The 16127-nt window shown below is 36.5% G+C and overlaps 1 protein-coding gene across 4 annotated transcripts; it reads left to right on the top strand.

Annotated features, from left to right (window-relative positions):
• The first annotated feature begins 7692 nt into the window (after window positions 1-7692).
• Window positions 7693-15376, top strand: LOC137244291 (T-complex protein 1 subunit eta-like). 4 transcript variants are annotated; one of them, XR_010950880.1, is made up of 9 exons: window positions 7693-10634; window positions 10699-10915; window positions 11005-11195; window positions 11254-11594; window positions 11648-11932; window positions 12002-12175; window positions 12231-12683; window positions 13788-14173; window positions 14233-15376. XR_010950880.1 is itself a non-coding variant. In XM_067773067.1 (9 exons), exons 5-7 carry the CDS (start codon window positions 11800-11802, stop codon window positions 12233-12235), a joined length of 312 nt encoding a protein of 103 aa, XP_067629168.1. In that variant the 5' UTR covers window positions 7693-10634; window positions 10699-10915; window positions 10976-11195; window positions 11254-11594; window positions 11648-11799; the 3' UTR covers window positions 12236-12683; window positions 13788-14173; window positions 14233-15376. The 4 variants fall into 4 exon arrangements, 1 of the variants encoding a protein (XP_067629168.1); XR_010950879.1 differs by having other exon boundaries at window positions 10976-11195; window positions 11992-12175; XR_010950878.1 differs by having other exon boundaries at window positions 10976-11195; window positions 11251-11594.
• The last annotated feature ends 751 nt before the right edge of the window (window positions 15377-16127 follow it).

Raw genomic sequence — 16127 nt, 5'->3', positions numbered from 1 at the left:
AGATCGCAAACTAAAAAGAATTCCAGTAATAACAGTAATAGAAATGAAGAGAAGAAAAATCACAAAGAGAACCTTATAATATACGAAGCGCTTAATAAATGTGAAGTAAAAAGACTAGTCCAGTTCGTTTTCGATCCTCCGAAATTATATTTCAAAAGAGGAAAGAAAATTTGTAGTGAAATAAATATAGATAATCAAATTGTTGAGGCGAAGATTGACTTAGGCCAATTCTTTACCAGGCTTATGGAAAAAGCCGGCAATTTGGGAATTAAGAAAATACAGTTGTCCTTAGGAGACAATTTGTTTAATTATACTCGAGTAGACACATTTAAGGAAATAGGTACCAAAGTTCTCAAAAATTTAACTATTGCATTAACTCCGGAGGTTGTGCACGTGACGGAAAATGATAAAATTAAAAAGATTCTTCAAAAATATCACGATCATCCTGTTAATGGTGGCCACCCAGGAATCAATCGTACAACTAATAAAATAAGACAAAAATATTACTGGAAAAATATAAAAAATGATATAAGAAAATATATAAAGAAATGCGTTAATTGCAACAAAAATAAAATTTATAAAAATTTTAAGGAACCAGTGATTTTGACTGAAACACCACCAAAGGCGTTCGAAACAGTACAAATAGATACAATTGGACCTTTACCAAGATCATTAAATGGAAAAGAATACGCTGTCACTCTAATATGTGATTTGACTAAATACTTAGTTGCAATTCCTATACTGAGCAAACATGCAAAAACAGTAGCCAGAGCCATATTCGAGAATTTCATATTAATTTATGGAAGTATGAAAACAATAATAACGGATATGGGATCTGAATATAAAAATTTCCTGTTTGAAGAACTATGTAAACTTCTCAATATTGAGCACAAAACATCTACGTCGTATCACCACCAACCTTTAGGCACTGTTGAACGTAGTCATAGAACTTTCAATGAATATGTTCGTTCATTAACAAAGATGACTGGGACGAATATCTTAAATACTTTGCATATTGTTACAATACTACCCCATCTACAGTCCATAACAATTGTCCATTCGAATTGATCTTTGGCAAAAAACCCCAGACGAATTTTTAAAAGAAAATACGGTAAGCCGTATGAGGCTTACGATAAATAAATTAAATATAGGTTACAAATAGCACAGGATATAACCTTTAAATTAGTAGAAGAGGCTAAAGAAAAACAAATGATTAGTTATGATAAAAATATTCACTATAAGGAAATAAATATAGGAGATGTAGTGTTAGTAAAAAACGAAACAGGTCATAAGTTAGATAGTAGATATAAAGGGCCCTATAAGGTAGAATAAATCTATGAAAATAATAATTTTACTCTAATACCCTATAAAGAAGAAAATACTAATAATAAAAATAATGACACTTTAACCCCATCTAGAATAGGAAATGAGGATAAGCAAAAATTTCTCAGTAACATAGAGAATAGCAATATCATAAATAATAAGAAAATCAAAATACACAAAAATAGACTTAAATTAGTAGAATAAGAAAATGTTCAACCTACAAACATAAAATTTAAAGTAGAATTAATTTATAAAAATAGAATGCTCATGCATTCTCCAAATGCATAAGCATTCTGAAAAAAAGGGAGATGTAGTGAAAACAGCCAACAATTTAATGCCAAATATTTAAATCAGTCTAATATGCTACCCTGATACAAAAATAGTCTAAATGTTCATCAACACATAAATATGCATTTGATAATTATTGCTGACATAGCCATTCACACGATTTAATACAGGTGTGTGTACAACACACAACCAAAAAAATTTGAATTCTAGCAAATTTGCAAACATTGCATTTCCCATAGAAGTCACAGCTCAACACAGATGTGTAGGTACATATTTTGTATCTAGTTGTATGTAGGTATGTAAGTATGTATGCTTAAGGTAGATATGCATGTAAGTATGTATGCTTAAATGTAAATATGTATGTAAGAATATGTTTAGAATTATTTAATATAAATAAGCTGAAATATTTGAATAAAGATTCATTCAGGATTCACTCATTAAGGTCACAATTCTTTTAATTGCATTTTAATCTTTTACAATACAAGAAAAATGCTTACTAACACATTTTGTGTCCTATTCATTTGTTAAATTGCTAATTTTAAACAGTGAAAAATGTTAGAAAAGTACCTCCAAGTGGAAAAAATAATTTCACTTGCAAAGGATGAAAGCGCCCAAGGCCGTGACACAATGATATTTTTCATAAAGATGCGTTTAACACAAGCTTATGCATTCCAATAACATCGCCACAATCAACCAAGATGTTGCGTTTGTATCTCAGAATCGCCACAGGCTGTCTTCTTATGTCCCCAGAACACCATCTACATAATGAGGCGAGAATACTCCCCATCAGGGAGAGAAATGAGATGCTAAACAAACAGTTCCTGCTGAATACCCAGAAACCTGGGCATCTAAACAGACATCTGATTGATGAGCCTAGGGACTTAAGGAGTCATCTCCGTAAGCATTTTGAGGAAATACGGTACCTGAGAACCCAGCCGTATGAAGCAAAAAAACAGAAGCAGGTCCTTGGTTAACTCCACAAACAGGCGTCGGACCTTTATGTCAGGAATTGCCCGGCGAATACAGTACTCAAAGAAAAGTACCAAAAACTTGTGAAAGAGGAGCGCATACTCCCCAGGGAAACGCGTGTCACTCTTGCTCAACTTCGTTCCGGATACTATAACAGGTTAAACTCTTACCTATCCAGAATCAACCCCGACATACAAAATGTATGCCCCGCTTGCAATGTGTCCCACATGACACCAACCATTTCTTTAATTGTAATGTGGAACCAACGCCTCTAACACCCCTCTAATTATGGTCCACCCCTGTTGAAACAGCAAGTTTCATTGGACTCCCGTTAGAGGATATTGATGACAATTTATGATCGGTCGCGGCTGTTAGGTGGGGCGAAGCACTGCCACAACAACAACAAGATGCTAACCAAACAGTTCCTGTTGAATACCCAGAAACCTAGGCATCCCAACAGGTATCTGATTGATGAGCCAACACCGCCTAGGGGCTTAAGGAATAATCTCCGTAAGCATTATGAGGAAATACGGCACCTGAGAACTCAACCGTATGAAGCCAAAAAACACAAGCAGGTCCTCATTGAACTCCACAAACAGGCGTCGAACATTTATGCCGGGAATTGTCCGGTGAATCCAGTACTCAAAGAACAGTACCCAAAACTTGCGGAAGAGGAACGCACATTCCCCAGGGAAACACGAATCACTCTAGCTCAACTTCGATCTGGATACTGTAACAGGCTAAACTCTTACCTATCCAGAATCAACCCCGACATACAAAATGTATGCCCCACTTGCAATGTGTCCCCACATGACACCAACCATCTCTTTAATTGTAATGTGGAACCAACGCCTCTAACACCCCTCTCATTATGGTCCACCCCTGTTGAAACAGCAAGTTTCCTTGGACTCCCGTTAGAGGATATTGATGACAATTTGTGATCGGTCGTGGCTGTTAGGTTGGGCGAAGCACTGCTACAACAACAACAACATGTTGCCTTTGTAAATATGAAAGAACTTCAGACTTGGCAATGGAAGTTTATTTCGCCTTGCCCATTCACATAAAAAATTTCGCAAAGCACTGGTATAAACATTATCCCTATACAACAAAGATGGGTCGTATTCATTTGTTATATTACAGTTTTTACTTGCGAAAAATGTTAGAAAATTTACCAACCAGTGGGAAAAATAATTTCAATTGCAAAGAGTGTCAACACCCTTAACCAAAACAAATGTCAAATTCTTCTACTTATGCTTTGCTTGTAACAAAAGGGGAATATTTTGAATAAGGTGCCACGATTTTCCAACTTTTTTTTCGAGGGGAGGAGGGGATCCTAAAAATCAAAAAATTATCATCCGCAACTCTAGGAAACTCTTAGTTTATGAAATATACGCAAATTTAGTAAAATTTCAGCTTAAGTCCTGCACTTAAAATTCGGGTCGCACATGTCGATAGCGGTATCAAAAGACGCGTATTTGCATCAATATTCAGAATCCGAAAGCAGAAACTATATCTTTTGTCTCGTTTACAGCTCCGACACATAAGCAGTTTTTCATATAGATGAGTTTAACACATGCTTATGCATTATGAGTAGATTGCATGTATTTTTATGGAGAATGGTAGAATGAGCGACACTGGCGCCATCTGATATTGAAAAGTAGCCAACTCCCCAATTTTGTTCCAAGCAAATCATAAGAAGAAGAATTTGACATTTGCTTCGGCTAAGGGTGTTGGCACACTTTGCAAGTGAAATTATTTTTTCCACTGGTTGGTAAATTTTCTAACATTTTTCACAATTAAAAACTGCAATATAACAATCGAATACGATATAAAATATATTAGCAAGTATTTTTGTTGTATAGGGAGAATGTTTACAACAGTGCTTCGCGAAATTTTGTTTGTAAACGGGCAAGGCGTAATAAACTTCAATTGCCAAGTCTGAAGTTCCTTCATATTTACAAACGCAACATCTTGGTTGATTGTGGCGATGTTATTGGAATGCATAGGCTTGTGTTAAACGCATCTATATGAAAAATGTCATTGTGTCACCGCCTTTAAAAGTTATTCGCGGAAAACCCGTCGTTACTATTGTCGCTTTTTTCGTTGTTGCAATTAACCCATCTTCGGCCGCTACAAGAACCCGCTGTAATATCAATTTCCTTTTAAAGCAGGGCTTTTATGACCATAATAAAGAAAATTAAAAAAAAAATCCGAACAATTGTCTTTTAGATATGGGTTGGTCGAAAATTCGACCGCTGACCGAAAACGGTCTAGTATGCAAAAAAAAAAACTCTTTTTTGAAAAAAATTTAGCACACGAAGTCAATTTATTTCATTTTATTTCAAGTAAAAGTATTTTTTGATGTGACATTGATAGATATATCAGCTTAAAATTTTTTATGATAATCATCAAAACATTTAGTATGTAAATAAATATTTCATTTTTTCCAAGTGAAAATAATGTGTTTTTTGCATAACTTACATCGCCGACATTTGTTTTCAATGCTTTTCATGACGGCGTGTACTCTTTCGTTGCTGCGAGGAAGATTTGACGGATGACGTATTTCCTCATCTTCATCTTCATCTCCATCCTCATCCTCATCCTCGTCGTCATCTTCATCTTCATCCTCACCCTAATCCTCGTCGTTATTGTCGTAAGTCAATAATTCGGTTGTGACTTTGGAACAAAAATCAATTTGTGAAAGTGGTTTCGTCTTTTTGATTTTTGATATCATATTCATTGACCATTGCCTTACCAAGAGCGTTTGCCCTTATTGGCCACCACCATTTCTTTCCTCGTATACATATTCTGTAATTTGCCACCGCATTATCATGAAGGTCCACACCATCCATGCCGTGATTATATTGTTAAATAACTTATAGCTGTGGGATTGTGATAGTCTTTTATTGCTTCCGACAATACCATTTAGCGGAAACAATTGGTTCGACTGTGGAGTTATTAGTTATAATATTGACAAAGGCATTATCGTTCCACCGAACAGTCAATATTTCTTGGTTACGATCCATTTACTGGTCAAATGTTCCGCGCATTTTTTTTTTAATTCCTCAACGCAGATTTGCCCATTCTATTTTTGCGAATAGTACCAGTTGTAAAAAATCGACGCTCATTCAAAAGGCACATAAGGTGGTATGAAGAGAAAAAATTATCAAAGTAAATAATGTGGCAGTCATGGTCAGATACATTTGAAAGCAGGTCTAAGAGAGTTTGTGCGCCTAGGCAAATATTCTGATTGTGAGGGGTTGCTGTACCACCGCACAATGAACTAGAAAATAAGTATCCACTTTCAGAGCATAAGCAACATGACTTGAATCCAAAACATGTCGGTTTTACTTTGATGAAAATTTTGCATGAGTGACGGCCAAGATACGGAATCATCGTCTATAGAGAGAGTACGCCTAAAGACTCCGAATTGCATAAACCTTTTGTTGAGAGCGTCAGTAAGAGGGCGAATTTTGGCAAATCGGTCTGTTGCATTTAAATTGTTGTTATCAGCGAGATGAAAGAACTGTTTAATTTTTTTAAACCGATTGCGGCTCATCGCCTGTTTCACAATTGGAACCCCCATGGCTGGTCGAATAGAACAATGGTAAAGTATGGTACACCGAGAGGTACCAAATTCCAAAAAAAAAAAAAACAACAAAAGGAAGTACATTTTCAATATCGTGAAGATGCTCAATCGCATCACTCTTAATAATAAAGATAATATTGCTATATTTTGTTCCCCCCCTTCTTGACGGTTTATGGCCAACGGTCGATTTTTCGACCACTAAAGTTTACGCACATGAAAAGGTTAGTATTATTGCAATATTCATTTGGCACTTTCTTGAACCTTTTAATTTCATCTTTTTTCTTCGCAATAAATTAGTAATAATTTTTCGCTTTTTTGTTTTTCCTTATTTTCTTATCTGCACAAAAACACTTAAAAATAGTGATAATTTCATTCTTTTACGAAAATCCAGATTTTAATATTTTTCCTAACAAATCTATGTATTACGAACAATAAATTAACACTTAGTTTCAGAGATATGAGAGTCCAAAGTTGGTGGTCGAAAAATCGACCAGCGGCCGAAAATGGGTTAAACAAACGAAAACATATGAAGGTGGTGAATAGTGTTGCCATCTCCGCCACAATATCTTTTTATCTTGGTAGAACATTATAAGGTGGTGGCACGTGCAAACAAACATACACTATCAATGTATTTTGTTTTTATAATTCTCTGAATAATTTGAAATAATTAATGTATTTAATTTACCGAAACGCGAGTTTTTTTAAGTAAATATTAAAATTTTTTATGATAAGAATTTAGAAAAAGGGGCTTAAGTGCAGAATATATACATTTGTCAAAAAAAAAATAAATAAAAAATCGGACTTTATAGAGATTTTTATGCTGATTCCAACGGTATATCTCTTTGTTGGTGCAAATGAAAGGTGTGGGAGTAATTCCGTGTCAAAAGGCGAAATTATGAATTTTTCAAATCAAAATATCTCCGAAACTAGTGGATGGATTTCAAAAATTAAAAAATCGAAAAATAACTTATAAAAATACCTTTCATCTGATGTATATATATCTTTAACTTTTCTAGTCTTTATTTACCAAAAATTTGAAAAAGCTCTTTTTTGGTGGCCATGCACAGTAATTCTGCGTAGAACGCCTTTCTGCATAGGCGGCCTTCGGCCGCGCTTATAAAAAATAACCCTGGTCTACGCCATGTCAAGTTCTGCGTAGTACACCCTTCTGCGTAGGTGGCCTTCGGCCGCCCTTTAAAAAAATAACCCTTAGCCGATCCAACACCGGCTGCGCCATGCACAGTAATTCTGCGTAGAACACCTTTAAAAAAATTACCCTTAACCGATCCGACACCGGCAACAAGAAAACTAACATAAAGGCTCACCTCCAAATAAACCCGTCAAAGAGTTTTACAAAATTAAAATACATTGATAGGGTATGTTTGTTTGCATTTATGTCGACGTGCCACCACCTTATAATGTTCTACCAGGATAAAAAGATATTGTTGCGGAGCTGGCAATACTATTTCATATTTCGTTTGTTTCATATGTTTTCGTTTGTTTAATTGCAACAACGAAAAAAACGACAATAGTATCGACGGGTTTTCCGCGAATAACTTTTAAACGAGATACAAAATATAGTTTCTGCTTTCGGATTCTGAATCTTGACGCAAATACGCGTCTTTTAATACCGCTATCGAAATGTGCGAACCGAATTTTAAGTGCAGGACTTAAGTTGAAATTTTACTAAATTTGGAAATTAAAAAGCTTATATTTCATAAACTAAGAGTTTCCTAGAGCTGCGGACTCCATTTTGGTGATTTTTAGGACCCCCTCTACCCCTACTAATCAACAAAAGTTTGAAAATCGTGGCACCTTATATAAAATCCAACCCTAACAAAATTTGGGAGTTGGCTACTTTTCAATATCAGATGGCGCCAGTGTCGCTCATTCTACTGTTCTCCACAAAAAAGCGTGCAATCTACTCATAATGCATAAGCTTGGGTTAAACTCATCTATATGAAAAAGTGCTTATGTGTCGGGGCTTTTAGCCAAAGCAATGATTTGCTTGCAAAAAGTGGGAAATTGGCTACTTGGCACTGTTGCCAATTTGGTCCATGTGGACCAAAAATGGTCCTTTCAAACCCCATTTGGTCCGCTGGTCCATTTATTTAAATTTTGGTCCTTTTTAAGCTGTAACCAAGGCTTAGGTACTTTTTTTCTTTTTCACTGAGGTTAAAATGTACAACACTACCCACAAAATTTTCTACACCTTTATTAATCCTTATATAATTTTCAATTTACTCAGCAAATTTCTTACCAAAAAAATTTCTGTCATTAAAATGTAGCAGAATAATGACATTTCACGTAGCAGATAATTTAGAAAAGTGTGGGATCTTGAAGCAAACCAATTTTCGTTAATTGTTGATAAAATAAGCGGCTAACCAGAAAATATTGTTTTGGTGGCTACATATTTCGATCAGTTATCAAACACTTTTCGTAATAGATTTTTGTCACTATTTGAGCTTAACAAAAAGTTCTTCCAAATGCACGTACACCTCGAAGACGGAGTTTGCCAATAATGAAGCCATTCTGGAATTGAAAAATAAATTAAAGCATGAGACTAGTTTTTTTTATATTAAGTGCACTTGCCACTCCCTTATATTATGCGATCAAGCATACCGACAAATATTCAGAGTTTGTGAAGCAATATATCCACGTACCAAACAAAAAGTGACCCTTAAAATATTTTTATAAAGGAATCCTATGTAAAAATTTTGAAAGTCTTGCATTTCGTTTGGGATGTCGATATTTAAATTTTTCTCACACATCCAGGGCCGGATTAACAGGTAGGCAGAATAGGCAGTGAAAAATACTTTTCTTACAAACATAAATTCTAGAGAGTGAAAGAAAAATATAATCAGGGCCCGTATTATGTGTTACGATCCGTGACCGAAATTCATTTTTTAAATCACAATAGCTCTGAAATGGTGGATCTGATTAATGGCATATTTGAACTAGCAAAAAATAGTACTCGTTATATCGATAACTTATTATATTTTTTAGAAAAAGTAAGCCAATTGCTTAGTTATCGCTTGAGTGAAAATGCAACACGTAATACGGCCCCAGAACTGAAAATAAATTTTACTCAAATAAATAAAACTCAATTGACCGCATTCAAAAGGCGACGAACGACAAACTAGACAAGGTTCCTGAAAAGGAAATTTCCGACTCATTTGACAAATTGTATGAGTATGCAAAAAAGTGTATCGAAGTGAAAGGAGAGTATATTGAATAATAGAAAACGTTTACAACTTTTCTTTAGTCGGAAGGTCATACTGGTGAAAGTCTAGCGAATCAAACTTTAAAGTTTCTTACTGAAGACTGTGGTTTAGATATTCAAAATTGTAGAGGAAAATAATATAACAACGCATTAAACATGTCCGTGAAGTATAAAGGTGTGCAAGCAACCCTGCAAAAATCGTGTGACCAAAAACGCACACAGCCACACAAATTTTTGACAGGGGAGACGATTTGGAATGAAAAATCCAAATGAAATAGCATGTTGACAAATTTAGCTTTGCCACAATGTATCGTGCTCTCTCGCACCTACTATATTCATAGGTATTGTGAAATATGTCATTTTTGTGTGGAAAAAAATGTTCAGCGGGTCCGCCATTTTCCACGAATTGAGCTGCACGCCTGTGCTAATTTTGGAGCATTAAATTAAATTAATTTAAATTAAAACAACAAGCAACAACAACAACCGAACAATAACTTTATAGCTGGTCAATATGGTGAAACAGCTAAGCCGCCGCCTCAAGCCAATGCGCCAACTTCCATGTATTCGCCATCGCCTCCAGCAACGACATCGCCAGGGAAAGCTGTACCTGGTGGTCCCAATCAGATGACTATAAATAGGGCAAATATACCTGGCTTGCCTCATACTTTGTGTTTAATAAATTTTGTTATTTTTCTAGACTGGTCAACCACCAGTTTCAGCTACACCACCAACATCAAGTGCAGGCGGTGTTACAGCTCCATACCAGCACATAGGCGAATAGCAAATGCCACCGCAATCTTGTCCAATGTCACGACAGTCTGGTCTAATGCAGTCACAATCTGGTCAAATGCCAACGCAACACCATATACACCAGCCATTTGGCGGCCATGAGAAACATGGTCCTCCAGATATGCCGCCCGCATCAACTGGACCAGGTGGGGCAACGACACCACATCCAGTTATACCAAGATATATACCACAGCAGCAACCCGGTTATGCAATGCCACGATAGCAGCAGCAACAACCTCCCCAGGCTGGCTATCTGCCAATGCCAATAAAATCCGGGCTATCCACCACAACCTCAACATCCAGGTTATCCTCTACAACAACCAGGTGCACCACGTGTTTACGTGGGTCAAATGATGTCACCAACACAACCTGGACAGACGCCAATGCTCAGTCAACCACCCAAGCGGGGTCAACGCCCAATACCCGGACACGTCCGGACGTCCTGGTTATAATGTATGCTAATACAACTAATAATTTACAAATTTGCTGATGATTATTTTTGTGTTATTTTCTTTAGCAACCACCTGCACCTGATACTGGTAAATATCAACAGCTGCAACAGTATGATCAAGCCCAACGCCATTTAGATCCCGATCAGATGCCAAATCCGATAAGCGTTATCATTGAAAATCTGGTGGTGCTTTTATTACTAATGAACAGGGTTTATTACCACCATTGGTGACCACAAAATATGTGGTAGAAGATCAGGGTAACTCCTCGCCACGTTACGTTAGGTATCGATAATCGAAATTAATGTTTTGTTTGGCAATTACATTGATCTTTCTTCTTTGCAGGTCCTCTTTGTATTGCATACCTGCAACAGCTGATTTATTAAAAACAGCAGCTTTGTCCATCACACTTACCGTCTCACCAATGCCACGCACGGTTGAGGGTGAATATGAGCCACCCATTGTGAATTGGGTGCAATTAGATGTAATCGTTGCAAGGCTCATATGCAACTTGTAGATGCTGGTCGTCGTTTCCAATGTCTAATGTGTAAAGTAACAAGAGATGGTAAAAAAAAATCTTTCACTTTAACTTGTGTCCATTGATCCATATTTTTTCTCAGCAGTGCCAACTGCATATTTCTAACATTTGGGCCACACCGGACGGCGTGTCGATAAATATGAACGTCCTGGACGTGTATTGGGTACAAGAGTATTTGTGTAAAAAATGTTTGGGTACCGATAGCTCTCAAGTTAAACCTCAACTCATATCCAGCATCAATGCATCGCATTCAATTGTGGACGCTGTACGCACTACATTGGGTTCACGTAGTATGGACAAGCATATTGTTGATTCCAGTGGTAAGGCCACAATTTCAAATGATGGGGCAACCATTATGAAACTATTGGATATTGTGAATCCAGCCGTAAAACTCTAGTAGACATCGCCAAATCTCAAAATGCTGAGGTAAGTTTTTTGTTATATTAGAATGTGTAGAATAAAAATGTTTCTCTTATCAGGTCGGCGATGGCACCACTTCAGTAGTATTTTAAGCATGTGAAATCTTAAAACAAGTTAAGCCATATGTTGAGGAAGGTGCATGCACGTATCATCATTAAAGCTATACGTAAAGCATTACAATTATGCATGATAAAATAAGACATGGCTGTACATGTCGAAGCGCCTATCAAAGGAACAACAAAGTGCTTTATTGGAAAAATGTTCTGCCACAGCAATGTCCTCCAATGTCCAAGAGTATCAGAAGATTGTTGATGCTGAATGGCGTCTCCTGTACAATAAACTAGGTAAGTAAGGCTCCAATGTTGTGTTTTCTAAACTACCAATTGGTGATGTTGCTACACAGTATTTTGCAGATCGTGATATGTTCTGGGCTGTTCATGTACCAGAAGAAGATTGGAAACGTAGAATGAAAGCTTGTGGTGGTGCTGTTATGACTACAGCTAATGATATTAATTCAAGTGTTTTGGGTCAATGTGATTACTTTGGAGAACGTCAGGTTGATGGTGAACGTTTCAACATATTCCAAGGTTTGATAGTGGGTTTGACATTAATTTAATTTTTATAGTTTATAATTATTTAAAGGTTGAGTTAATGCGAGAACATATACATTGATTTTACGTGGCGGTGCCGAACAACTTTTGGAAGAAACTGAGCTTCGTTATATGATGCTATAATGATTGTGCGGCGGACTCGTTCAGTGTAATGTGTAATGGCGACCCCAAGTTCCTCGTGGAAATAGGGGGTGAGCGGGATGGCTTAGAAGGTTTAAAGTGATGATATTAATCGTTCCCGAGATGGTTGTTGTTGTTGTAGCAGTGCTTCGCCCCACCTAATAGGTGCGACCGATCACAAATTGTCATCAATATCCTCTAACGGGAGTCCAAGGAAACTTGCTGTTTCAACAGGGGTGGAGCAGAATGAAAGGGGTGTTAGAGGCGTTGGCTCCATAATACAATTAAAGAGATGGTTGGTGTCATGTGGGGACACATTGCAAGCGGGGCATACATTTTGTATGTTGGGGTTGATTCTGGATAGGTAAGAGTTTAACCTGTTACAGTATCTACAACGAAGTTGAGCTAGATTGACTCGCTTTTCCCTGGGGAGTATGCGGTCCTCTTCCGCAAGTTTTGGGTACTGTTCTTTAAGTACTGGATTCACCGGGCAATTCCTAGCATAAAGGTCCGACTCCTGTTTGTGGAGTTCACTGAGGACCTGCTTGTGTTTTTTTGCTTCATACGGCTGAGTTCTCAGGTGCCGTATTTCCTCATAATGCTTACGGAGATGACACTTTAAGCCCCTAAGCGGTGTTGAATCAACAATCAGATGTCTTTTGGGATGACCAGGTTTCTGGGTATTCTACAGAAACTGTTTGGTTAGCATTTCATTTCTTTCCCTTATTGGGAGTTTTCTTGCTTCATTGTGCAGGTGGTGTTTCGAGGACATAAGAAGGCAGCCCGTAGCGGTTTTGGGGGCAGCATTTTGGCAGGCCTGTATTTTCTTCCAGTGAGTAACCTTTAGCCTTGGCGACGATATCGGTGACGCGTACCATGCAAACGTCTATTTATATTTACCCCAAGTACTGCCGATTTATCAAATTATATTAAATATTTGTTACAGCTCTCGATTTTCGTTACAATTGCTAGTGCAGTGGGTGTAAGACAGTCGGTAGAGTAATGTCAGATGGTCGACATTTGGCGCGGCCATGTTTTAAATAAGGTCACCGATGATTTGGTTGGTGACAATATCAGGTTTTGCGAGGCGACAAAACTGGAGAGATTGGGGAGATAGCTGTTTATTTTATTACAAAGCTCATCGATGTAGGAAACAATAGCATAGACGTAGAAGCAATAGTGACTCCTGGTGGTAAATGTAGCTATTGATATGTAGAAGTTAAACAGAAGTTTGAATATGAGTTTTTTTTAAGTTATTGCAAAAAAGTGTTGATGATTTTTAATATCTTACGAGGTACCTTCGTACATGTTTCTAAGAATGAAGAATGAGACTTATTCAAACTCAATTATCACCACGAAAAAGCCGCTGAGACTTGGCTATACTTTAACATACAATACTTTGCCCCTTTTTAGCACTACTATCATTTTTGATTTTATTAAATTTTATAAAATGTTTCTTCCTCTACAGTTCAATTTACGTATTAGATGTTAAAGATAGCTTTTGCATTTTCTCCATCAATAACTGTGACAAGGTGGAAGAAATCTATGCACGTAAATCGCAACATATTATCTTGGTCGAGCGTTTCTTCAATAGCTCTCTAGTGGTGATTGCGACAGCAGAGAAACCCAACTGTTTACAAATGTTACACTTCAAAAAGAATCAAAATATCTGCCATTGCGTCTACGGCTCAAATACCCACAATATATGATTGAATCGAACGCGCCCAATTGTCTGCCTAACGGATAGTATACATATTCATCAAATCGAAAATATTCCACCAAACGAACTAGCTCTGAATACAGAAACAGTACACATATTCAAAATCGATGAGAAGGCTGTGATGATGGTATAGGGTGAGTTGTTCAATAACATGCGAAAACCACTTTAAACCATCTATATATTTGCATTACAGCTAAAGCTTTACAAACAGCAAAAATTGCTGACGCCAAGCAATTGGAAAAGGCAGGGAAGCATTCATCACACTGTACGGATGGTGCAAAGTTAGAAACTGCTGTTGTGACTGCTGCCACCGACACAACGGTCATCTCTATTTCGCCGAGTAGCGGCTCGTCCGACTATCTATCGAAGACAGTATAATCATATCTTTTGCCAACACAGGTTAGCGATGTGCTTGCACTGGAAAAGATTTCAATTGGAAAACGAAAACCAATTAAGCGAGTTTATGTTATTATTAAAGTACTTACTTCTTTTTTATATGAACTGTATTAATTTAGGTTACAATTTCATGTACATATATAATAAAGTATGTCGTGGTACGATTGCTGTTGGAATTAGATTTGAAACCAATCAATACTTCTGCTAAGGGTTACAGAATTATTGCTGGAATGATTAGATTTAGAACAATAATAAGTCGGACTCAATTACTAGTCCTAGATTTTTAAATTCATATTTTACTTTACTTTATTACTTTCAAATTCAATTACGACAGCAATCGGATTCCACGACACCTTTGAATATTATTGATCTGAAAAAAAAGAGTAAATCTAATCCGAATTTCTAATTAGCTTTAAGTTGTAGATTTAAATTGATTCAAATAATTGGAGTTTTTTCTAAAGCTTAGAATTATTTTCTGTTCGCTTGGAAAAGATTTCAATTGGAAAACGAAAACCAACTAAGCGAGTTTATTTATTATTAAAATACTTACTTTTCTTTATATGAACTGTATTAATTTAAGTTACAATTTCATGTACATATATAATAAAGTATGTCGTGGTACGATTTCTGTTGGAATTAGATTTGAAACCAATCAATACTTCTGCTAAGGGTTGCAGAATTATTGCTGGAATAGTTAGATTTAGAACAATAATAAGTCTGACTTAATTACTAGTCGTACTTTTTAAGTTCACCAATTACGACAGCAATCTGATTCCACGACACCTTTGAATATTCTTGATCTGAAAAAAAAGTAAACCTAATCTGAATTTCTACTAAGCTTTAAGTTGTAGATTATTCAAATAATTGGAGTTTTTTCTAAAGCTTAAAATTATTTTCTGCTCGATTAGAAAAGATTTCAATTGGAAAACAAAAACCAATTAAGCGAGTTTATTTATTATTGAAGTACTTACTTCTTTTTTATATGAACTGTATTAATATAAGTTCCAATACAAAGGAAACATATATAATAATATTGAAAATAATAAACATTGAAAATTAAATTTTTTTGGTTCATATTTTATTCATATGGCTGCTCCAGGTAAAGTAAATCTGCAGGTAAAATTCATGTTATATGGCGGTTATATAAATGGTAAAAAAAAAAAATAAATGTAAGGCGCGATAACCTCCGAAGAGATCTAAGGCCGAGCTTCTCTTCCAATTTGCGTCGTGCTCCTCTTGATTTTTCCCTACAAATTGGCCGGACGGGTAACCGGTAAAACTGGTAAAACCGCAGTAAAATTGATTGTCAAATGATTCGAAAATGTAGAGTGAAATGACGGAGAATATTACCGCCATTTGACGAGCATTGTTACGTGTGTGAGCAGCACAGTACTATGCTCACATCCTATAGGTGGGAGCGGAATGCACGATCACATTAATAGGAACGAAACGAAAATTTGGTCACAAAACCTAATCACGCCCATGAAAATGTAACTATGAATATAACCGCTGGGAAAAGTCACAATGGCCGTAAAATGACTAGTCAAACGACGTGGAGCGTTTTTGCAGGGAAGAATATTCAGTTTACAAGTATGATGTGTATGAGAAGGAAACAATTCCTTTCTCTTTCTAACACACTGCCGTTTGACACTTCAGTGTCAAACTAGTGTGGAACTCAGTGGAACCTGCGTG

The sequence above is a fragment of the Eurosta solidaginis genome, chromosome 3 (assembly GCF_040869045.1).
Source record: "Eurosta solidaginis isolate ZX-2024a chromosome 3, ASM4086904v1, whole genome shotgun sequence".
Lineage (NCBI taxonomy): Eukaryota > Metazoa > Arthropoda > Insecta > Diptera > Tephritidae > Eurosta > Eurosta solidaginis.
This window is presented reverse-complemented; position numbering and strand designations above follow the sequence as displayed.

Coding starts and splice junctions, on each gene's coding strand:
- LOC137244291 (XM_067773067.1), top strand. CDS start 11,800: ATGTCGAAGCGCCTATCAAAGGAACAACAAAGTGCTTTATTGGAAAAA. Junction 11,933..12,001: donor TCTCCTGTACAATAAACTAG/GTAAGTAAGGCT, acceptor AGTATTTTGCAG/ATCGTGATATGTTCTGGGCT.